The sequence below is a fragment of the Pseudopipra pipra genome, chromosome 3, assembly GCF_036250125.1.
Source record: "Pseudopipra pipra isolate bDixPip1 chromosome 3, bDixPip1.hap1, whole genome shotgun sequence".
NCBI lineage: Eukaryota > Metazoa > Chordata > Aves > Passeriformes > Pipridae > Pseudopipra > Pseudopipra pipra.
The window spans coordinates 61413400-61439056 of record NC_087551.1 but is presented as its reverse complement, the minus strand read 5'-3'; the positions used below and the strand labels follow the sequence as shown (position 1 = coordinate 61439056).

General features: G+C 37.1%; 1 protein-coding gene across 7 annotated transcripts in view; it reads left to right on the top strand.

The window, feature by feature from the left end:
- The window catches only part of LAMA2 (laminin subunit alpha 2), a 358263-nt gene that overhangs the window by 133424 nt on the left and 199182 nt on the right, over positions 1–25657 (top strand). For 4 of the 7 annotated variants that reach the window (XM_064649531.1, XM_064649530.1, XM_064649526.1 and 1 more), the window contains exons 7-12: positions 1979–2096; positions 3776–3954; positions 5654–5753; positions 16082–16242; positions 19915–20055; positions 21486–21659. In XM_064649531.1, the coding sequence (XP_064505601.1) occupies positions 1979–2096; positions 3776–3954; positions 5654–5753; positions 16082–16242; positions 19915–20055; positions 21486–21659 (873 nt within the window). Of the gene's footprint in view, positions 1–1978; positions 2097–3775; positions 3955–5653; positions 5754–16081; positions 16243–19914; positions 20056–21485; positions 21664–25657 lie in introns of all 7 variants that reach the window. The other 3 variants (XM_064649528.1, XM_064649524.1, XM_064649527.1) reach the window with 1 other exon arrangement.

The window sequence follows — 25657 nt, the reverse complement described above, 5'->3', positions numbered from 1 at the left end:
GACTTATTTATAGGGTGGAACATGAAAAAAAAAAAAAACAACTTACAAAACTGATAATGAAATTCCTCAGATTTCTGTGAATTTATGTCTGTTCTTTATCTGGAAGAAAGTCAGAAGCAGTGCCAGGATGAAACAGTGCTAGCGACCAGAATGATAAACATTCTTTCAGTGTCAGCAGAGGCTTTCCTGAAATGAAAGAATAGGTTTCAGATAATTCAGTCCATATTGGAAGTTTCCTAGGAAAAACAGAAATCTGGGTTACTCTATGTAGCTGTAGAAATGAGTACTGTCAGTCTTTCTTTTCCTCCTTGATATTAATCAAGGAGTTTCCTAAATGATTGTCAAGTATTTAATTGATACTTGTAAAGAAATGATGACTCTAGAATGGTGCATTTACTATGCAGGAAATATTAACTGAGTTATCGGTTAAGCTAATCTAGAAGATCATGAGTCACTTATAATGTCTTCCAACTTGTAACTTTCCTTTTGCACATACACAATATAATAAAAACATAAGCAATATAATTGATGTATAGAAATATAACTTGTTACTGATTGTCTAACTGTATGCACTCACTAATACAGAATTTCCTGTCTACTAATATTACATGCCACAGTGTGGGATCTTCTCATACACTATTCACTTCAGTAGGAGCTTTATAGGATTTAACAGAAAATCTTGTTTGTATTTGACATTAAGCCATTATGTAGAAAATCATTAAAAAAAAAAATCTTACAGTGAATGCATTTACAGATCTAAGCAGTTTCTATGGATCCTTGTAAAATTTTTGCAAACTCCTTGGTTTGATCCTTCTGAGCCTTTTCTGTAATGATGTGTATAGCAAGTGTTGAACTATTGTTTCAGATGACCTTAGTGATTGAACTGCAGCATTGTTAGAATTAGGCCACCTGTTAGAATTGGGTCTGCCTCAGAAAATAAGTGCTGCTACTGCAATTAATACATTCTTCAGATAATATGGGTACTAGATAAAATAAAGCCTTTTGGAGAAGTGTGGTATCCTGTTTTGCAGGATGTCAAATATGTATTTCTTTTCTGACCAATATGAAAAATAACATAAGTGAAAGAACTCAAGCCAGAAGAGATTTGGAGGTTTAACTTTCCAGGGATACTCTTTAGACTGAGCCATTCCAAAACAGGCTTATAAACATTATGACTGTAGTTGTTATCAGAAAGAATCTTTCCCTTAGCATTGCAGAGAATAAACTTGCCGGAATTTACTGCCATGCTTTTCTGAAGCATTCCTTAACTCAGCCTTGTTTTGCAAGATTTATGCTTTGTCCTGTGAGCCATAGAAGTTTTCTAGCCTGCTGCTTTGACCTTAAATGGCTTCACAAGGACCATGGAGAATCCCCTTCACTGAATAACTGTCAAGAAGCCAATTTTTACTTCTCATTTCTCCAAACCACAGTTTCTTTTACATTTTCCAAGCTGCTTTTGCAGCTCGGAGAGTTTGAGTGTTCTGTACAGCAATATTTTCATACTGGTACTATGTGGTCTGCTGAGGAACTGAAAAGTGTCTGAAAGGCTGGACTTGTGCTCTGAGGGGAGGATCTAGAATGGCTCACTTCTTCTGGGGTCAGATCAGTTTTCCTGTAATGTGACACTGTATTTGAAGGCTACCAGGCTTATTTACTGTGTTGGGGAACTTTCATTCTCCCATCCTCCTTTCTTTATCCAGTTGAAATTTAGTTCTCCTACATCCTTAGATTCCCCTTAGATAATCTGGCCAACAATCTTCCTTTGCTTTGTGGCTGTTTTGTTAAAATAGAGCTACAGAAGTTAAACACATTTAGTGAATGGAGGATACATAAGTGAATAAAAATGAATAAACAAAGGAATTACAGGGTGTAGCCAGTCTCAATGTTTTCATAATTTGAACTGGAATGCAGATTATGTACATGGACAGATTCTTCAAATCATCACATTGTGTAAATATTTGTTTTTCTTTTAAATTAGAAATCCGTCTGTCAGTGTGAGCACAACACATGCGGAGAGACGTGTGATCAGTGTTGTCCTGGTTTCCATCAAAAGCCTTGGCATGCTGGCACTTTCCTGCATAAGCATGAATGTGAACGTAAGTTGAAAGCAGTACAGAAGAAAAAGTTTGTTGCAACTGCTAGTGAAAACTGAAAATGGGTCCTAAAAGATTTTACAATTAGTTTTGTTTCTAACCACATTTGTTTATGAATAACACTTGATGTGATGTTATTCGCTTGGTTAGATGGACTCAAAAGACTTAACAGAAAAATTACATGTCGAATTGTGGTTTTATTGAATGTGGAATATTTTATCATAACATAGTGATACTTGGGGAATATTGTATCATTTTTTTTCTTGTTTGATTTTTATAATTATGATGGGGATTTTTTGATAAAATAACAGGACTGTATGCTGGTAAGTAAAAAGTCTTTTTACAGATTTTTCATTATTTTAAACTTTAAAAGCATAATTTTTGTATAAATGACACTTTTATGTGTTATTATGTTCATCCTTGATGAACATTATATTTTTATATGATCAAAATATAATTTGAATGTGTGATTTTTTTAGCAGAAAATACAAAGTATCTAGTTTTCCAACATGGAATGAAAACATACTTAGAAATGTCACCTTCCCACAGGGTGGGAATTTCATTTTCAGCTTTATTGTAGTAAGGGTAGTTATAATTGAACTTTAATATCTTACTTCCAGAGGTCATATACCACATATATTTCTGAACATAATAAAATCTAGTGCTCCATTACATGTAAGTGTTTATTCATTTGTAGGTTTTCAACTTACCGTGAGTGATTAAAAGTAAGCAAATAGGAACAGATATGCCCATATTAAAAGTAGCCATTGCTTATTTGTGTCCTGTAAACTTTGGCCACAGAGGTTATTGTTTCAGTTAGGGCTGTGTCTGCGCTGGGAATGCATTCTGGAATTAAATCAGGGTACATTTATTTTCATGTTTAACTTTTGAGAGACACTTCTTATGCCCTGTTCAACCCTTAGTGAATTGTTGTACTGTCATGGTGGAAACAGTTCCCTGGGATCTGAATCAGATGTAAGGAGAATGCCTCCCTACAATGTTGACAAGCTTTGAATTTCTCTGTATGTGGAAATGAATGTTTTAATACCACAGAGGAAGGGAGAGAAAATGAGCTACCTCATTTTTACAGCAACAGATTATTAGTTTATCTTTTCTTCTTGGGGACCTGAAGTCTAGAGTTCAGATATGAACTTCAAAAGAAGTTTTAAGATTGGGAATCCTTTTGTTCTGACCCAGTTCTTACATGCGTATGTGCAAGTCAAATATTTTTAGGATGTCTTTCAGCTTTCATTTGACTTATTTTAATTTACTCATACCATTCTGCTGCTTTCCTTATAGCTGCTCTTGTATTTTAAGTTAGATGACTCTTTCATGAACCATATGTGTGTGCAGTCACCAAAACACTCTTGACTTTCAATTTAAACAGAAACAAAAGAAACAACCTAAACTAAAACATCATAATTAAACTATGTCTGTCAACTTCCATACTCCCTAAGACAAAATACTGAGGGGAAAAAAATACAACATACAGAACTCTGGGCCATGTTTATGATGGGACCATCTTACTTTTCAGAAATGAAGTACTAAATGAGTGTTTGGATGTGCTGCCAGTTACCATATACAGCACCAATGACAATGTTGAACGACTCTTTTTAATACCTTAGTAACAGTGGGGCATCTCCAGTGGGAATGTATTTGCTAACACATTCCCTCTCTTTTAGCATGCAACTGTCATGGGAAGACTGAAGAGTGTTACTATGATCAGGATGTTGCAGACAGAAATCAGAGTTTGAATATCCATGGAGAATACATTGGGGGTGGAGTGTGTGTGAATTGCACAGGCTACACTGGTGGCATAAACTGCGAGACCTGCCTCGACGGATACTTCAGACCTAAAGGGGTAAACTCTTATTCTGTTGTCCCTTCTCTGTAAAGCTTGGTGTGCACACCATCACTTCGTCAGGGGAAGTTCAATTATTAAAAAGAGATGGCACAGTTTGGACTGCCATTTTATGAAGGTTAACTTCTAATTCTTACAGTGCAGCAGTTGTTTTTCACAGCTGGAAATCTGTAAAGTTAACTGTCAGAGAAATATGGAAGTGAATTGTGTTGATATGAACAAATGCACTTGAGGTCAGGGCTTCCAGCTAGTATTTCAATTTAATTTAAAGGAGGATGTGGTCCTGTAAACAGAACTTTTGCCTCAGTAATGAATTAATGAATTTCAAGTTTTGTTATCAAAGTTCAAAGAAATATTACTATTTTTGATATTGATGACAGTCTGTAATTTTTATTTTTAAATGTAATGTAGAATTAATAACCACTGAAATTCTATAGTGTCTCATGAATGTCTTTGAATTTCAGTGCAGGGGGAATAGTTTTTTTGTATTTTGTCATATAAGACTGTATTTTCATCTAAATTGAAGCTATCAGAAGATGACTCTTACATTGGGTTGTATTGTTAATATAGATCATTCCTGTGCTTTAGACAGCTACACTATTAATGTGTGCTTAAATTGCTTGTATTTCACCTGTTTAGTTTCTGTTGGGTAAATAATGGCCTTTAGTCTGATTGGTTTTCAGTCCTCAAACACAGAAAACATCAGCAAATAGCAGTAATTACATTTCCCCTGATATACGGGGCTTAGCCTTAGAGCTTGAGAAAAGGAGTACTGAGAACCAATTTCTTCAGCAGCAGGGCACTTGCTTGATTTTTAACTCTGAATCAACTTATCACCCAGCTAATAGGGATTTGATATGTGAGTGTGTGTGTGTGTGTGTGTGTGTGTGTGTGTGTGTGTAGTGTATCTATAGTATGTGTATGTACCTACTTCATACAGCACTTCTAATTTATATTCCTAGTGTGATATTAGACCAAGGTTTAAGTTTGGTTGAGGTAACATTTTCAAGAACGATTGTCTAATGTTCACTTTTCTTCACTTACTTTTTGTTAAGTTACTGACTAACTTAACAAAGAGTCAGTTTTTTGAACCATGCTGACCAGAACAACTGAGCTACGTGCCAATATTACTTTAGTTAGTAAATGCTTAAAATCTACTTCATTACATTTATTGATTTTAACCATATACGGATCAGTTACAATCTCTACACCTTTTTTTTTTTAAGTTGACAACCTATCTGTGTCTAAGTCTCTTATATGTTTCTGAATGAAAATCCAAAATGTAACTTTAATGGAATCATAGAACATAGAATCATTTATATTGGAAAGGATCGTTGAGTCCAACCCTTAACTTAACACTGCCAAGTCTACCACTAAACAATGTCCTTAAATGCCACATCTACACTCTTTTAAATACTTCCGGTGATGGTTACTCTACCACTTTTTTTGGCAGCCCTTTCCAGTGCTTGACAACCCTTTCTGTGAAGCAATTTCTCCTAATATCCAATCTCTGGTGCAATTTGAGACCTTTTCTTTTTGTTGTAGACTGCATGGACTTAGTTTATCAGCTATCTCATTTTTGTTAAAGTGTAAGGCACCTACACAGAAGTTGTTCTTGCCTCTTTTTTTTTAAGAAATGAATGAAAGTTTTCAATTATTAAAGGTAAGGTTTTGTTTTGTAACCTCTTTATTTTTATAGGTGTTGCCAGATAGCCCAGATCCATGCCAGCCATGTTCCTGTGATCCAAATGGGTCTTTAAATGATACCTGTGTCAAGGATGAGAAACATGCAGCAGGAGGTGAGATCCCTCAAAAATACTGATGTTAAAGATGAAGTTTGACAATAGTCAAAGAAAAGCTGAATCATGGTTTTCGTATCTTTAACAAAAAAAACCCGTAAAACTCTGGTTTTTTTTTAAAGTTTACTTATACAAACAGTAATCCAGCTGCATTGTTTTGATTTTTTTTTTTAATTCATATTTCCAATTTGTTGAGGCTTCTTTCAGATTCATGGCTTGCAAACTTGGGTATATTTGTAAGATATGGAAAATATTGAAGACTTTTGGCTTTAAAGAGCTTTCTTCTTTTACCACAGAGATTAAAACTGGTGCAACAATAATGCTTTAATGTCTTTTCCGATCTAAACATATTTCCATTTGAAATCTAGAAAAAAAATCTGTTTGAAAGGTATTTATGTGCTTTCTCTATTACTAATACAGGATTGCAAGATGTTTACCATAGCCCTGTAAAAGCTGTCTTCATATAGACAATAAACTGCTTCATTGTGCTTTGGAAACAATCACAGAGTCATAGAATCATCTAATTAACCCGGTTGGCAAAGACCTCCAAGATCATCAAGTCCAACCCTTGATCCAACACTGCTGTGGTTACTAGACCATGGCACTAAGTGTCACATCCAGTTTCATCTTAAAAATCTCCAGGGACGGAGAAGACACAGATGCCCTCCTGGCTACAACCACCTTTCAGGTAGTTGTAGAGAGTGATAAGGTCTCCCCTGAGCCTCCTCTTCTCCAGGCTAAACAGCTCCAGCTCCCTCAGCCTCTCTTCATAGGACTTATGCTCCAGTCCCTTCACCAGCCTCATTGCTCTTCTTTGGACCTGCTCCAGCACCTCAATATCCTTCCTGAACTGAGGGGCCCAGAACTGGACACAGTACTTGATGTGTGGCCTCACCAGCACTGAGTCCAGGGGAAGAATCACTTCCCTGGACCTGCTGGCCACACTGTTCCTGATACAGGCCAGGATGCCATTGGCCTTCCTGGCCACCTGGGCACACTGCTGGCTCATGTTCAGCTTCCTGTCAGTGCAGCCTCCCAGGTCCCTCTTTGCCTGGCTGCTCTCCAGCCACTTTGTGCCCAGCCTGTAGCACTGCAGGGAGTTGTTGTGGCCAAAGTGCAGGACCTGGCACTTGGCCTTGTTGAACCTCATCCTGTTGGAATCAGACCATCTCTCCAGCTTGTCCAGGTCCCTCTGAAGAGCCCTCCAAGCTTGGTGTCTTCTGCAAATTTGCTAATGATACACTTGATCCCCTCATGCAGATCATCAATAAAGATATTAAACAGAATTAGGCCCAACACTCATCCCTGGGGGACACCACTAGTGCCTGGCTGCCAACTGGATGCAGCACCGTTCACCACCACTCTCTGAGTCTGGCCCTCCAGCCAGTTCCTAACCCAGCACAGAGTGCCCCTGTCCAAGCCATGGGCTGCCAGCTTTTTCAGGAGCATACTGTGGGAGACAGTGTCAAAGACTTTGCTGAAGTCCAGATAGACCACATCCACAGCCTTCCCCTCATCCACCAGGGGGGTCACCTGATCATAAAAGGAGATCAGGTTGGTCAGACCTTGCCCTTCCTAAACCTGTGCTGGCTGGATCTGATCCCTTGTCTATCCTGTAAGTGTTGTGTGATTGCACTGAGGATGATCTGCTCCACAACCTTACCCGGAACCAAGGTCAGGCTGACAGGCCTGTAGTTTCCTGGGTCCTCCTTGCAGCCGTTTTTGTGGATCTGTGTGACATTCGCCGGCTTCCAATCAACTGGGACCTTCCCAGTGAGCCAGGACTGTTGGTAAATGATGGAGAGCAGCTTGACGAGCTCTTCTGCCAGCTCCCTCATCACCCTAGGATGGATTCCATCTGGTCCCATAGACTTGTGAGGATCCAAGTGGCTCAGCAGGTCGCTAACTGTTTCCTCCTGGATTACAGGGGGGCTGTTGGGCTTTCTGTCTCTGTCTACCAGCTCTGGAGGCCAGTTGTCCTGAGGACAGCCTGTCTTACTGTTGAAAACTGAAGTGAAGAAGGTTCAAGTACCTCAGCCTTTTCCTCATCTTTGGTGACTATGTTCTCCCTCATGTCCAACAAAGACTTGGAGTCGAAGTTGTGCCTTTGTCTCTCTAATTTTCTTTCAAAATGACCTAATTATATTCCTAAATTCTTCATGAGTAGCCAGCCATTTTTTCCATAGTAGGTAAGCTCTCTTTTTTCCCCTAATTTCCTTTAAAATCTCCCTTTTCAGCCAGGCTGGCTGTCTTCCTCGCCAGCTTGCCTTTTGGCACACTGTGACAGCCTGCTCCTGTGCGTTCAAGACTTCCTTCTTGAAACATGTCCATTCATCCTGGACCCCTTTGTTTTCAAGGGCTGTTTTCCAAGGTGCCCTCTGAACCAGTCTTCTGAGTAGGCTGAAATCTGCCCTCTGGAAGTCCAGGGTAGAAGTTTTATTGATGGTCTTCTTTGTGTCCCTGAGTATTGAAAACTCTATTATTTCATAGTCACAATGAATTGAAATATTTTTTTGGTTCTTTTGTTGTAAAACATCTGAAAATACTGTACAAATATAACAAAACTTGAGGTCAGTTCTTAAGAGGTGTTTAAATTGGGCTAGTTACAATCTGTTGATGAGATGTAGCAAACCTTTTTTGAAATAGAGATCAATGGAACATAAAAGCAGCATGACAAAGATGCAAATACTGGGCCAAAGGTGTAAAATCTTCTGTAATAACCCTATACTGATTGCATCAGTTCAATAAAATGATACTGATTTACTGTCACAGTGGTATTGGTGGTGGGTTGATCTTGACTGGCTGCAGCTGCCCACCCAGCCACTCTCTCACTGTCCTCCTCAGCAGGATAGAGGCAGAACATAAGATGAGGCAGCTCTCTGGTTGAGGTAAAGACCAGATTGCTTGCCAATTACCATCGTAGGCAAAACAGAGTTTACTTGAGGAAAATTAATTTAACTTATTGTCAATTTAAATAGATTCAGATACTGATAAGCAAAGACAAAAATTAAAAATGCACCTCTTCCCCCACTACCACAAGTGGTGCAGGGTGATGGGGAGCAGGGGTCATAGCAGTGCCTCTATGACACTCCTTTCTTTTCACATTTTTCCCCACCTCCAGTGTGGATGCTTCCCATGGGCCTAAGTCCTTCAGGAAAAGAAATTTGCTCTATCATGGGTTGTCCATGAGAGGTAGTTCCTTTAAGAAATATCCACCTTTTCCTTCATGAGGTCCTTCATGGGATGCAGTGTGGATGTCTGCCCCAGGCTGGTTTCCTCCGGGGGCTGCAGGGGTATATCTGCTCCAGCACCTAGAGTTCCTCCTCCCCCTCCTTCCCCTTCTTCATGCTCTGATCTGTCTGGCTGAGGGGCTCAGCTGTGCACCATTAAAGCTGGCTGTGTGTGGCACAGGGCAGCCCCATCCTTTCCTCACAGAGGCTGCCCTGAAGCACCCTCCCCACTGCCAGTGCCTAGTCTGAATGCTCAGTACAGTAAATCACCTAGATTGATATGAGAGACAGTACAAGCAGAAGAGGATGAATCCCAAAGCTGGAAAAAACACAGTGAGACTCTGCAGTGTCCATACCAAAGCTGTGGATGAGATTGTATAGGTTATAGATGACAGGCAATGAAACAAAGAAACCTCTCAGGCTGTGATTTTAAGATGGAGGAATGATTAATTCAAAGAAATGTGATGTCCCACTTCCGTGTTACGTGGCTGCTTGGTCTCTCAGTCCTGTTGCTGCTGCAGTCTCTCTTTTCACACCTTCTGTGCTGGCCTCTGCTGTGGGTCATCCTCTGGGGCCCTGGGAGCTGAACAGTACTTAACAGGCTGACAGCTCCTCTTTCACAAGAAAAGGGAAGCAAAAAGATAGAGACGTTTTTCCATCTTGTTTGATTGTCAGTAATAGTGTTCTTAGGAACTCTCATAGTGTCTTATACCTCTGAGCATTCAACAGATCTAAACCATCTCATAGTTGCTTTCTAAATCTGCTTACACTTTCTGAATCTGACAAGGTGGTACCATTCTTTGACACTTTGCTTCCTGTGTCTCCTTCTGCCTTTTTTAATCCTCTGATCTTCTTTCTGGAAAATTCTTCCGTTGCCTCTTTTTCGGACCTCTCTAGGAAGAGAATAATGCTCCTGTTTGGATCATTTGGATCCTCCCGCGTCTTTCTAGTAAATCAAGAAATATGCCATGCCACCATCTTGAAGATAACGTCTCCAAAATTAGATTCTTTTTTTCTGTTTTGCCTCCTGCTCATCTAGCCCCAGGCATTCAAATAAGATTCCTATCTTCACAGTTCCTCCAGTCCTGAGAACCAAAAGGTTCTTTTGCTCTCTTCACAGAATGAAAACTCTTGTCTTTTTCTGTCTTGACTGTAACCAACTTCTCCTCATTGTCCTGAAACTTAACTGATCCTGCTGCAATTGGTTAGAGGCCTGTTGCTTTTGAGCATGTCAGAGTATTCTTAATCTCTATTGAATCTGCTGTTTGTAACACATGAAGTAATTTTTTTTCATTTATTCCTTTTCAAACTGATTGATTTCTTCTGATTCCAACTTATTTACTGTAGAGATTATTCTGTGTGTTTGAACTACTTGTTCTCATATGTGACACACACAACCCACCATCATATATGGAATTATCTCTCCAAAGTAGTCCATGCATTTCTTTCAAATCTGTTGTCTGTGTCCTGCCCGGTCTTGGAAGTCTGGTGAGAAGTGGACACTTCACACTTTCTAGACAGCGGCTAGAGGACAATTTTGATATCTATCTTATTATTTACCTGTTTTAAGACCACTATAACAAAAATAAGCCAGCTCTACATATAACTGAGCTTCATAGCCATTCTACCTACAATGTTCTTGTTCTTTGCTTCTTTTTCTTGTTGTTTATTTGCCCTTTTGTTTTTTACTTCTTGTATTAAATAATGCTCCAACACATTAGGAAAACTGTTTACTTCTTGCACATTATGTTTGTTTATGGTTTTTGAACCAGTGGCTATATCTGTGACTGTAATGCCTTATTCACCAAAAAAAACACAATAATGCCAGTCGAAAGAAAAAGTCTTTCTAATATTTCTTTTAAGAAAAGATTTTTGTGGTAATAGAAGAGGTTGTGTTAGGTTCAAGAGCAAGTTCTGCATATAATTTTTAGTATAAAACTATCCTGAAAGCAGATCACTTTTTCTCTTTTTTTCCCCTCAAATTTATATTCAGTACGCTGATAAAATTCTTTTTACTATACACTGCCCGCCGTGGGCAGCAATTGGGTTTGAAGCATTGGTGAGCCTTCGTAAAGGAAAGGCTGGAAAGCATGATCTGTCTGAAGGAATCTATCTATGTATTCACCAGTGAACCAGAATGAACACACTGGGTAGGTTGAAATACATCTCAAGAGTTACTGGCTGATGGGTTGAGGATGAATTGTTTTCTTTGTGTAAGATGGGAATATGCTTTTTAAATATGTGCTAAGTAAATGCTTTGAGAAAGTAAAAAACATTAAACGAAAATGGAGACTAAAACATTAAACTGAAATGATAATAAGGAACATCACAGGATATGGAGTCACTGTGAACAATTCTCAAGGAAAATAAAGCCGGAGGCTGTGCATTCTCTGTGTGCTTGAGTACAGTGGGTAACCGGCAATTCAAATGGAAAATTGCAGCAAATACTCTAATAACTAGTACATTGATGAAACACATTAAGAGGCTTTAACTGACTGCATCCTATATTCATAATCAGATTTTGGTAGGTAAGAGAAAGACATGGAAAAGTCCTTTTATAGTATAGCATACATTGTTTCAGGAGAAAAAGAAGTATTGTTATTTATTAAGTATGTATAATTTCCATTTTGATCAGCATAGTATAACTTTGTCTTCACATGTTTCAGTCAGCATTCTAAAATGAAATATTATTATTCTAGCTTGTAAAGTATATTTTTGGTTTTGAATCTTCAAGAATGCTTTTCAACTATTCTTTCATAGCAATCCTATATCATATGTTTGTGAGCAATATAAAAAAGGGAGACTTAGTATCAATCACAGTATTTTTTTAAGCTCGGTTATTGATAATATAAACTGATGAAAATGCCTCTCAGTTTTGTAACTGAAAGTCAATAATTTTAAAACTGAACTTGTGCACCTGTGTCCAATCCATCCTAATAATAGATAAACTTGACCACTGCTGATATTGTGATCATTTGCAATTGTCTATTCATAAGTGAACCTATACGTTCAGAACTACTCTGTACTCCAGTAATTAGGACTTTCTTGGTGAATCAGTACTCTTTTTTCAAGCTCTAGTGGCTAGATTTTAACAAATAGCCATTTTACAGGACTTTTAAGCACCTGCAAGGACTGTAAGGCTTGGAAACTGGCAGAGTTTTGTTACTCAGTTTTCACCACATGCTATCATGCAGGGAATTTTTCCCCTTTACCTCTTTATGTACAATATAATCCCAATGACAGGTGTTTATTTTTGCTGAAAAACTTCCTCAGACATTTTTGGATAAATAAGATCCAGACATCTTGATCTTTATTCAGGCTTTATAGTACTTTCCTCAGCAAGCAGTCCCACTGATTTCCATGAGATCATTTTTTGGAATTTATACGCTGTTGAACAGGAGTGAATATGACGGAGGCCAGTCATAGGATTGCAGGTTTTTCAAGGCTCTGGTGCATGCTTTTGCGTGCATTTATTTATGTGCGGTTTTGAAAGACTGCTAGGCTGGGAGAAAAGAGACTGATAAAACTCATTTCAAGATGACTCATCCTCTAGGATGAACTTTTAAAGCCTCTATATGCTTGAAGATAGGTCAGAAACTGATAATATTCAGGGAGAAAACAGGGAATAACAGCTTCATCAAATAAAGCCCCATTCAAACAAGGCCTAGGAAGTCAAAGACCAAAAGCAAAAGATGTACTTATGCTGAAATATGAGTTCATTACAACAAAAACAAAAGACAGACTTGAAACATCTGCCCTAAATCAAAATGTAGTTAGACTGTTGTCATACAGAAACCTGGTCAAAAGTAACCAGCGGGACACTGAGAGGAATTTACCGTGCAATACGGTGAGATCTTGCAAGAGCCATAAATGAAAGAAGGCATGGGGCAAAATAGAATATACAGACTAACCCTGTCAACAAGCCTAAGAGCTGGAAGAATATATGACAGTTAGCAGTCTCTACATCTTCCTCTCTCTGATGTGGAGTGCAAGGTCTTTTGATAGGTGGTGGGCTGAAGGTTATCCATGCCTGTTTATGCTGTGTAAGAATGTGGTGGGCAGGACTGGTGACAGTGGAGTTTCCAATCTGGTCTCTCTCCTTTAACTGCGGAGTAAGGAGGAGAAGGAGAAGGGACGGTTCTTCATGGGGAACTAAAAAAATGGACTAACTGAGCAATGGAGGACAGACTATAGATTTAAATGAGTATTTGGGAGTTCCATACTGAGAAATTTAATTGGAGTTTGCTGAGACTTTTGAGACAGTTCTTGAAACTTTCAAATAAGACTGGCTCACTTCTAAAGAGTAGGCTTGCCTGTGTCTTTTACTGCTGAATCTTGGAGTACAGCAGAGTATTTTCATCTCTAAGGAACAAAAGTTTCTCTTTTCCGGATTGTCCAGTTAGGATACATTGACCCAGATTACAAGAGAGCTTGTGTTCCGCTGTGTTGTGGGACTTCACTGGTAGCTGGTTCAGAGGAGAGTAACTCAGAAATTTGAGAATTAGGGCCAAAGGCATCAAAACCCATGGAGCACATGGCTTTGTGATAGTAAGTAACACAAATTTCATGCACTGAAATTCTGTATATAATTAGGACAGATCAAGAAGGTGACAGTCATTATGATGTGCTACGGGAGATCAAAGAGGCTGCAAGGTTAGAGTAGACAGATTGAATCTCATCTCTATATAGATTAACAGATAATATAATTTAAAACTCCTGCAGGTGACTGCTTCTTCAAATAGCTAGTAAGAGAAGCTATAAAAAGAGAAGCGCCTCTGGATTTATGCATGAGAGACTGTTTCAAAACTCTCATCTTGAAGGACAGTCAAATTCAACATTCTTGTAGGAATGAGAAGGCCTTCCTAAAAAAACAACCTAATCAAAACAAGGAAACCTTTAAAAAGAAAATAAAAATGAACAATACAAGATTGCTAATGGCAAGCATAGTTTGTAGACTGCATATTAGACATTCATAGAAGATACATTTCTCTAGTTCAAAATTATTCAAGCAATGCAATTAAGATAAAAAGAAATATATACCTCTATTTAAACAATAAAAAGAAACTCCCTGAAAAAGCAGGAGTTCTTTCCAATTGGGCATAATGGAAAAGGACATAAATTGTTACAGATTCCAGGAAGTCATACTCTTAATAATACATGCACATATTTTAAGGAATAATTTTCTAAATACCTAGTTGTTGCTGAGAAGTACTTATTCAGATAAATCAGAATCAAAAAGATTGGTAGAGATTTAAATGCAGTAGGAGTTAAAAATGGTGTTGATGTAATCAAGTTTTAACTAGAGATCTCAAGAAAGAAAAGGACACAGTAGAAAAGCTGTAATAATTCTTCATAACAGTGAATAGAATAGCTCAGGGAATTTCACACTTGGGAGTCTTTGTTCATGGGGACAAGTCAGAAGAACTGTCTCAAACAGAAGTGTCATGTTTACAGCAAGCTGATAAATGCAGAATAAAAATTTGTTAGGCATGTAACATATTTATGCATGGCTTCAGGATGAGTTGAGAAGTTGAAAATTGAGTTGCTTGAAGCATTAAATATAGCTTATAATATTTTTTAAAACAGACATTAATATTATATAAATAGACACCGTTTATCTAATTTGTAAAAGAAAGTCAGAGGGTTCCAGGAAAGTAGAATCAGGTCTAGTTTCTGTATCAAGCAAATCACCAGAAATACAATGAATGATTTATACAATTTATGAAATGTGGCAAAAATGGGCAAAACTCAAGGCCAGGGCTTTTATATAGAGGACAGTCTGCCTTATGAATCTGTTTGAATGATTAAATGAACATGTGGACAAAGGCTCATTTGATTAATATTGTATTTTGATTTTCAAAAGGTTTTGACAAGATCCTTTACCAAAATCCACAAGAGAAAGTGTAATAGAATAAGGAGGAAAGGTTCTTTCATGGGTTAGTACTTGGTTAAAAGAATAAATGGACCATTTTCACAGTGATGATCAATATGAACTGTTGAAAATATTCATATTTAACCTGGAGAAGGGATGAGTAGGAAGGTGATACAGTTAGCAAGTACAAAATCTTTCAGCATAGAAAAATAAAAGAACTGCAAAATGTTCAGAAAGATCTCAAGATAGTCAGTGGCTGAGTAGTAAAATAAATGATGAATTTCTGTAGCAATTAAAAAGTAGAACACTGAAAAAAATAATTCTACTTGTACAGTGATTACAGTGATTACTGAATTAGGCACTACCAGTTGTGAAACAGCTCTTGCAATTACTTTGGGCTGTGCCCCAGGTCTGTCAGCTCAGTTCTGTCTCAGCAATAGTCAAAAAGGTCAACAGGGCCTTAGGAAATACTACTGTTCTTTAAAAAAAACAACTGAAAAAAAATCATCAAAAAGCCGTGTCAAACCAGTCCACACTATGCATTACCTTCTTCTTAAATAATTTATTAGAACTGGAAACAGTGCAGAGAAAGGCAACGGAGACTTTTGGCTACACCAAGCAGTTTCTCTGTAGAGATATTGAGTAGGCTTAGGACTTTGTGGCATATGAAATAAAAATGTCATGTGGGATATGATAGAGGTATATTGAAATCACAGATAACATGGAAAAAGTGACTGGTTACTTGCTCTATGATATGAGAATTAGATGGCAATAAATAGAGATTTAACACACTTCAGTGTTTTCTTTCACACTATACCAGGCTAAATGTGGAAGTTCCTGCTAGGGAGCTTTATAGATTCTGAAAATAAAAGCATGTTCAAAGGCTTTTAGGTGAATTAACAGAAGAGAAGGTTTTCAGGGACTGTTAGATGCAATGAAGTAGAGATAAGTTTCAGTTTTCAAGATCTCTAATATGCAGATTTCTGGAAACTCAAAATTCAGATCACTGTATTTGCCCCATTCTTGCATGCTTTATTCTAGTCTCTCTCAGACAGGACACTGAGTTAAATAGATGGTGATGTGACCAACAGTAAATAAACTTATTTACTTAAGTAAATAAGTAAACCTTACTTACCAAAGGTGTTGCTTTGAGCACTCTAAAACACATATCTGCCAATAATAATGATAAATCAAATCAATCTCATGTTTTCTCCCTCTTCCCATAGATATGTTGCCTGGTTTCTGTCACTGCAAGACTGGCTATGCAGGAGAAAGCTGCAATCGATGTGCCTTGGGTTATAAAGGATATCCTGAGTGCCTGCTCTGCAACTGCTCCCTTAAGGGCAGTGAGAATGATGACCCTTGCATAGGTCCCTGCATCTGCAAGGTATGCATGTCAGGTTCTTCTGAGTCATAGAAAGATCTAATGATATTGAAAGATTGCAGTTAATGCTCTTCTATCATACAACAGTATTCTAGTGTTCTACTTAGCTGTATTAATATCTGTGTTAGTCACTTGTCATGAACACTTAATTTGGGTCCCATTAAATCTTAGATTGTCTTATGTCAGAACTCACTGTAATAAACATATTTACCTAGGAGTCTGCTGCCAGTCCTTCAAGTCCTTAGAAATCTGTAATGAAGGGTTACTTCTGAAGCCTGTGAATCATTTGTTTCAAACTTCCATCCTCATCTGCTCAGAAACTATATGTTTACAGTATTGTGGACTCTAAAACTAACCTGTAATGTGACTGCAAAAGAGAAAATGAAGTGAACTGGTGATCTATTAGAACAAGAAAATTGACTTTTAAGAGTAGTTATTAGGGGTAGATTCCTCTTTTCTTGCTAAATTCCAAACTGAGAGCATTCTTTCCTGCCTTGGGATAGTTGTTTAGAAATCTCTAACGTATTTAAAAAACCAAAATACATCCTTTCTGTAGGAAGAGTTTCTTAATTTCTAGGAAGAAAATTTAAGAGTATTTTTCTCTATGTTCCTTCATGTACCTCCGTCAAATTATATTTTGATATTATATTGAAATAAAAAACTTTTAAAAGCACATGCCCTCACTTCTTATAAAATACCTAGTTATGAGAAATGCTTTAGAAATGATTGTGCTCTCTAAGTCACAATCTAGTAAATGACCATGAATATGCCCAAAGGACAGCTTACTGTACTATGGATCAATTTTTCTGTGTTGTACTTGTGGGAATTTCCTTCCAGAATTTAATTAACAGAATTAGTCACAAATGAGAATTTAAAAATACTCACATTACATCCTTAAATACAGAAATGTACAAAAAAATGCTTCAATCTATAAGCTCATGCTACGGACACACACAAAGCTCTGTCACAAAGCCCTGTTTTGACAGCTGAATAGCACTGAAATCTACTCAGAGAATTAACCTTATCCTCACTTTATGTAACAGTCACATGCTCTCTGTCAGAAATAAAATCTATCCATATCACATTTCTAATTACTTAGCCATCAAGTCTAGAAGATGAGAAAAGGGGTGCTTTCGCAATATTCTGTCTCGAAACAGAGCTTTGATGATGTATTATGTTAAATAGAAGATAACTACTGCTTAATGATTCTTATGACATTATATGTGAAAGCCAAACTGATGTTAGTACAGTCAGACCAAAATGAACAAATAAGGAGTAGAGATAATTGTTCCTATCCTAGAGAGTTCTCATTGTATGCACTTTTTGCTCGGTGTTCATCTTTTGTCTTCTTTCTGCTCCTCTAATCCCTTTTTAAGTGCTTGTGGGAGAAAAATGATACCTTTTGCAGATAGCTGAGATAAAGATACATACACATTTATTTTCACTAGCAATCTTCAAATTCAAATCAAAGCAGATTTTGGTCAAAGGGACACTAAAATTATCAGATTAGTTATGCTCCATATGAAGAAAAAAGTGGGATGTCTAGTTAATAGCAGGTCTTAGGAAAAATGCTTCCCTTCCTTTAATCACATCTTTCAATTATCTATGATGAGCTGTAAATTTGCTAAAGATAGTTTTCTTGTAAAGGAAATTACTGAAAAGCAGTTCTGTCTGTAAGCAGCAAAATGCAGCCAAGTGGACATTAGATTGTTATCTTTACCACATTAACTAGAGTAAACTAAAGTACAGAAAGGGGAGGGGCAAGTATAAATGATTTTTTTTTACTAATTATCATAACTTTCTGAAGGTGTATACCCAAAGTCTCATCTTTGGATAATTTAAAACTAGATTGAACAGTATTCAGAAATACATGGGACTGCAGAAACATTATTTTATTTGCTGAAAGATAGGTTAGATCTCCTTCCCAACTTTGAGTTTTATTTATCTATTATCAAGATATATCTATTATATATCTATTATCACTGAATTTGCTGCCTATTCAATAGAATTCTACATGTTTTACTCACAGGTGATGTGTTTGTGACTGGAAAGTGGGCAACTTTGCATTTAAACACATACTTTTGCCTTTCAGCTCTCTTTTTTTGTTTTCCCCTTCCCACTCTGCACATACTCAGCACATCACCACAGTATGAAACTTTTGTGACCAGTGTTCATAATTCTAGTTTGTAGAATCATTGGTGAGATATCTATGTGCCCAGATGTTACCCACATTGTTTTTCACATGAAAAATGGTTGATTTCAGTATATCTGTGGCAGGAATATGCCTGAGAATGCTGGTGAAAATGTACAACTACTAGTCTTGACATTAATGAGATGTTGAAGTTAAATGTAATTGACTGATAGCCTTGAGTTGTATTAAAGATATTTGTGGTCTGTTTAGCAGAGTCTGTATGATGTTACTGAAGGGGAGCATAGGTAGAGCAGAGCAGCAGAGACAGAGCAGATATTTTGCTACACGTACATGAATTACTGTATAATTAAGGGTGAAAACCTTATTACATTTTCATTGTAACTCCCTTTTTGCCTGTCATCATTGCCCCTTCCCACTCACTGTCCCTATTTTCTCTTAATTCGTATGTGCTATCCTTTCTCCCCATACCTCCACCTACTTTGACCTGCATGTTTCATCTTTGCTAGATCTTATCCTGGAGGCTATCAAATGGCTTTTGGCAAATTTACTTCAGATTTGTGTGTTTTGAGCAATCCTAGACTACATAGTGTAAGCAGGCTTTTTATAAAGTGTTCATTCTCTGCTGACATAGAGCCAACAATTTGGTCCTGTGAGCATAACACAGAGCACTGTCTCCAGGATTAAGGAGACTGTATAAAGCTTCTGAAAGGGAATTTTCTGAGCTGTGTGGAACAAAATACTGAATTACTAAGCCAGCACCATATTGCAAGCCTCCTGCAACACACTTCTTGTAGAAAACCTGGATTTATTTTTGACTATAGGACAAATTGGTTTCTAGTGTAAGGCAGCAGGACTTAATGCACAACATAAGCTTTCTATGAAAAATATAAGTACCAAATGGTAAATTTAGAATTCTTCATGTATATTTAGTGCCTGTCTTTCTACAGCAGAAGAGTTTGCAGACCTGGCTGCATGTGTTGCAAACCCATGTAGCTATGAAGTTCAACCCTTTGAGCACTAGGATATAGACTGAATTCAGCTATCAAATTCAGACCCCTGAAAAACTGATACACTGAGTGGTTAGTATGACTGATGCTATGAACCTGTAGTTTGCATCAGTTGGATGTGCACAGATTTAATCAGCCCTACCTACAAACTACTATTGTTGAGGTTGTAACGTTGTGTCCCATACTCCCTTCCACTCTGAGACTCTCAAGTATAATAATAAATAAATAAATAAATAAATAAATAAGGTTATTCCCTGAAAACAAGTATGTCTATTCATATAGAAGAAAAATTAAAACTCTTTTAATGTCCAAATTCCATTTCCTGTTATTTACATGCAGTCATAGTACCTTTTATTGCGTAAAGGATTTGCTACTAACATTCCCAAATAAGGAAGTTTTTCCTATAATAAGTGCCTTTAGACTCCTGCAATCTATACTCTCCTGAAGAATAAAAAGCCAGTGATCTCGAGTTCTAATCTATGACAACTGAAGTAATATTCTAATGTGCATTTTCAGGAACATGTTGAAGGAGAAAACTGTGATCAGTGCAAACCAGGTTTCTTCAATCTTCAGCAAAATAATCCTGAAGGCTGTGAGGAATGTTTCTGCTCTGGGAAAACAAATGTCTGCACACATTCTCACCTTACCTATGGAAATGTAAGAAAAATCATACTGCATGTCACTGGTTTTGTGTTTTTCTGTGTTGTCACTGACCATTGCCACCAGGGTGCATCTTATTAGAAAATACTGCATGTTTTTTTATGCCCCCTATGACTTGATGATCCTTATGGGTCCCTTCCAATTGGAGATATTTTCTGATTCTATTGTATGATTCTATGATATTTTCCATTTATCCAAAAGAAAATGCTTATAATCTTTGTTTCTCTTTGTGAGAAAATTCTGGAATAGTGCAGTTAGAACAGTGAAAAGCACAAAAAAAGCTAAAATAGTAAGAAATGGAGCCATGTGCAAAACACAATCCTGGAATGTGCATATGTAATCAGTCCTGAGTTAAATGCACAGACTGTTTTCTAGATAATTATTAAATTTCTAGACCTGAAATACTTAAGATTTTTGAAACACTAAATGTACAACACACAGCTTAAGTAAGAAAAAAGAAATGCCTTGCAGGGGCCATTTTGAGAGCATTTCTTTTGCATACTGCATTCCTAGGAAAGGATGTAAGAGGGAGATGAACCTACTGTTCTCATTTGTGCTGTAGAAAAATGTCTTTAGCCTGCAAATATACTCTAAACTGTAAATTAGTTCTCAAAGCTCAGACACTAATTCCACCATAACGGATGTATGCTGCATATTCATGCCTGTAGATCAAGTCTGGGAAATATATTCCAGGTTTTCTAGCTCCTGGTTTTGGCCATATTGTTTGCTGGAAGGCTGTGAATAGCATCATATATGCCTAGTGTTCTCATTTACATGCCAGCAACTGGAAAATTTTCCATCCCATGACTGAGCTCATTTATTGTTCTGTTTGTATCCGGGCTCCAGAAGCCATCCTTGTATGACCAGTGTGCTCTTTGCTAATGATTCATTTCTAGTTACGGGATTCAGATATTTCAAGAAATTCAATTTCCAGCTTTGCTTTGGCTTTATAAAAAGAATATATTTGAACTTGTAAGTTCTAAGGCTTTAGCATTACAAATTTTTATAAATTACGCTGCCAACAACAATCAGAAAATGTATATCTATTTGTCAGTTCATCTTCTGTACACTCCATGACTCATATTATTTATTGAAAACTTGCATAGTATTTGGAGATATTCTTGCACACGTGTTTGTATGATAGAATTTCCTCCTCTCTCTGGAGCATTCGAAGCAGACAATGCAAATATTAGCAGTTATTTCAAGCTACTCAGAAGTTATAGCTCCCAGTCACATACAGTAAGAGAAATGTTTGCTCTTATTACTTTGTGTTTTCCTTGGTTCCTAAATTTTCCTAAGTTTTTTTAAAAAAACCTCAGTTTTTTTAAAATGGACAAGTGAGAGACTGTGACTATTGAAATGACTGATGTCCTGATTCCTATTGTAATGTGGTTTTTTTTTTTTTTTTTTTGTCCCTATCATTATAGATAGAAGACATGAATGGTTGGCATCTGACTGACTTACCAGGTCTCATCAGAGTTACCCCCAAGCAAAAGAGATTTGATGGGCATCAGCAGTTTAGCATCAGCAATGTGGCTGCGCGAAAAGTACTGCCCCAGACTTACTATTGGAGCGCACCCAGTTCTTATTTGGGCGATAAAGTAAGTGTGGTTGGTACTTGCCTAAATGCTAATTTGATTTACTGAAGAAAAAAAGGTAAGATTTGAAGGAGGGTGGAACTGAGGGAAGATTAAGCTGGGCAGCCATTTGACCAGCAAAAGTGCAAGCAGAAAGGAATCAGGCATGTGGAATATCCATGTGAGGCAAAAAGTTAAGTAGAGAAAATTAACTATGTCTCTTTGACCTTAGGCCCTCTTTGGTCTCTTGCTGTCAGGTCTTAGAGAAGTCTCGATAGTTCGCAGCAGTGTTTTTTTGAATGAATTAGCTGGTGATTCAGCTTGTCCTGTTCTTTTCTCACGTTGTCCTCAGCTTTGAAAATTAGTTCCCTCGTCTGCTTTTCAGAGATATAAGTTGTGCATCAGATGTTGTGGGGGTGTGTTACAAAACTTTAATGTTTGGCAAGAAACTTGTGTGTGGGGAGCTCTCTGCCCTATAACTCAGAAAATGCTGTTGTGAGATTTGTGTCAGTTCTAACGCATGTATTTAAGTCTACATGTATCTAGTTGTGCATGTACACACATATTCATGCCCTGCAGGTTAATACCAAATCCACGATACTTTCACGAAAATCTCATTTTTCTCAGAGAGTAGAGGACTGAATGAGTCTTAAATGTGAAGAAGGCTTAACAGCTTTCCATTTACTGTAACCCAGATTATGCTAAAACTTAGCAGAAATACTAACACTAATGTATTTGAGCACATTTTCCTCTGCAGTCACTTCAGGCTAGCCAACCTCTTATTTATTTATTTCTTCCTATTGGCTGAAAATCAACATGACAGAAGGTAAGTGAGCATGTTGAAACTAAATATCATCATTTCAAAGAATTGGGCATCCTGTTCATGGCTATAAATTGTTAAAGATAGGCAGGCTTACTTAGTTGGGCAAGGGGGAGTTTCTTCTATAATCTTCCATGACTAGTGAACTTACCCTGAAATATGAACTAATACTTTTCCAGACAGAATTTCATCTTGCTTCTATTCAGTGAGCAAAATAATGGTAGGAATATGCACAAATTATTTGAATGTGAAAGATATTTTTTCAGTGTAATTTGGAGGTCCTTTGTGGTTACTGTCAGATATCGCTGTATGAATGAAGCAATTTGCCTTAATAACTGAACCATATAAATTTTTGATACTACAATAACACTGAAAGCACTCAAATTACCACAGTACATCTTAACTGTCATGTTGCATCACGTAAACTATAGTGATAATGACATGCTTAGGCCAGATGATTTATGCTGTAGAAAGGAAAGTGGAAGTAGAATACTGAGAGGCCTTATTTGTAAACTCAATAAAACATTTTTCTAAATAGCTGAAACTGAATAAAACCAAATAGCTGAATCTAGATAAAAGCACCCTGTCTTGTGAATGACTGCTAGTTATAGAATAATTAGTTATCTCAAAGCGTGCAAACTTCCTTAAGAATTTTTGTCTTAGGAAACAACTTCAGAAGTCTATATCAAGATGCACACTTCTGTTGTAATTTATAAACCTCATGCCACAGAAAACTGCCTTTCCTTTAAAATTATTGCTCTTAAAAATAATCCCCCCCAAAAAATTGATTAATAAGAGATATTAACTGTACTGCATTTCCTAGTTTTCAAATATAGCTCAAAAACCTTAGATAAAATAATTCTTTAATATAAAAGTGGTGTGTTCTGCACATGCCTCTACATTGTTGACTGACATATACGTGCTAACTGCTTGTTTTACATCCATCTCCAAATCTTCTTTTGGATGAAAAAAACATTATAAATAGGATGCCCCTGAGTGTGCAGCCTTCAGCTTTTTCATTTAAATCTGGATGACACTAGGTAGTGTGATACTGGTCTTTGACTGTGTCTTGAAGGAGACATTATAAATAACAGGAAGCTGTAGATGGGGCAGGATTCTTGTTTATGCCAGAGTTGGACAAGAACATGGGCAAATTATTTTAACATCACCATACCCTTTTAGTCTTCTAAATATATGTACTGTTACCAGAATTTAAAACTTTGTTATATAAATTCAGATAATTTTTCAAAAAGCCATATAATATGCATTTGAACTGAAAAATTGAACATTGTTTTTGATGCAGAATATGTTTGGGAGTAATCTGGAGGAATTTAATTTCAAGAAATAAAATATCTAGTGGGTAATTTGAGAGAACAGTTTTAAAACGGCAAGTATTAAGGTTTTAGTAGGTATCATAAAATAGTTTATCTTCTTGCCTGCCTACCTTATCATAACCTTCTGAACTAAGGATTGCAGCAATAATGAGGACTTGTGGTGTGTTAGAGCTTATAGTATCTGAAAAATCACATTATTCTATCAACTCCAGTTACATTCTAGGTATTTGAAAACCCGATTTCGTTTTTGTTAGCAGTTTCTTAAATTGTTTTGACAGTGGATCTATAAGTTTATTTTAAACATGTGTCCATGCTAAAATATTTTATATATTTGTCTGAAACTGTTATGAGTTACAGTATGATAATGCTTGATCACAGCACTGAAAAGAAAGCCAAAAATTAATTAAAAATTGGATACCCAAGTCAGCAGGATGATATGAAATGCTTGTTTCTTTAAAGTCAACATAGAAGGGTTAGGTGTGTGTGATATTTCAGAAGTCTAACATTACGTATACACTCTGCATCTCTGACACCTCATCAAAAAGCAATTTATAATTCCTATGATGAGTAGAACTCCCTTACAATTAGGTGAAAGTAAACATGATATGCAACATATCTAAACATGGCACCCCTTCCCATCCCTCTGCCCCCCATGACACACGCATGAGAGGCCCCTGAGGCCACTTGAAATTCCACGGGGAAACGTCCATCTTTGGTTACATGCTTTATTTTTTTTCTGCAGCTGCAAATTTTGTGTTCCTTTCTCTGCTAAGGGCCAGCTTTAAGGTGAATGTGAAGATTTATCCTGCCTTTTTCAGGTGGTTAGGGCACTGCCTTTGGTTAGCAGTCGCAGGTTAATTCAGTCTTTAGGAGGAGCTTATCTTAGAATTCTCGTCTCTGGACGTTGTTAGGTCTCAATACGCAGCAGAAAATACATCCCCTCTAACTCCTTCATCTGGGTTTTGAGCAGATACTAATGCTGGCATTACTCAAACTGCAAATAATATGATAGAAACCATAAAACACTTCTCAAACCCACTATTTGCATGGTGACAGACTTATATTGAGAAGTTTCTTGCATCAAACCTTGTTTTACAGGAATCATTTAAGTTAGCTGTACAGCGCGATCCCATTCAGTATAACTAAGGTTAATGTAATATGGTCCTTCATGAAGTCAGAGAATATTGAAAATTAAAGCAAAAGATGTTTGAATGATAAGCTTTGCTATCTCTCAGAAAAGTTCTAGAACATCATGTTTGCAAACTCCATTGACTTAAAGCATTCATGTGGTAGATACTGTTCTTTCTCTGACCTCAAGTTAAAACCAATACAATAGCTGAAAGTTTTGTGTAGAGTCTGTGCATACAGAATGGGAAGGGGACTTTTTTGACCTTGTCACTTCATTTATTTTTCCTGTTCTTTTATAACTAGCTGTGTAACCTATTTGCTGACTTACAGAAGTCATTGTTTCTTTGAGTCCGCAAATGAAGATGCTGTAATAAGCCTGTAGGCAATACGTACAAACTTTAAATATCTGTCAGCCCTTTAAAAGTACTTTACAGTGGAAAATTAAAGATTGAGATAGAGGGAGCAGTTTGTTTTGTGACATATTATCTATTGCAGACTGCCCAGACTACCTCATAGGATTAAATATTGAATTATAAAATAATCATAAACTAGGTCCTCATGACTTTTATGTTTATTTCCTTCCATTTGTTTTCATTTCTTAGGTAACTCTGATACAAAAGGCAGAATAATGCAAAGCAAATTGTAGTCTATGGCTCCCAGGGGGAAGGAATGTAGCTGAGACCCAAAACATAAGGAAGCATGAATAATAGAATAATCAACTGGAACTGAAATGCTGGTAT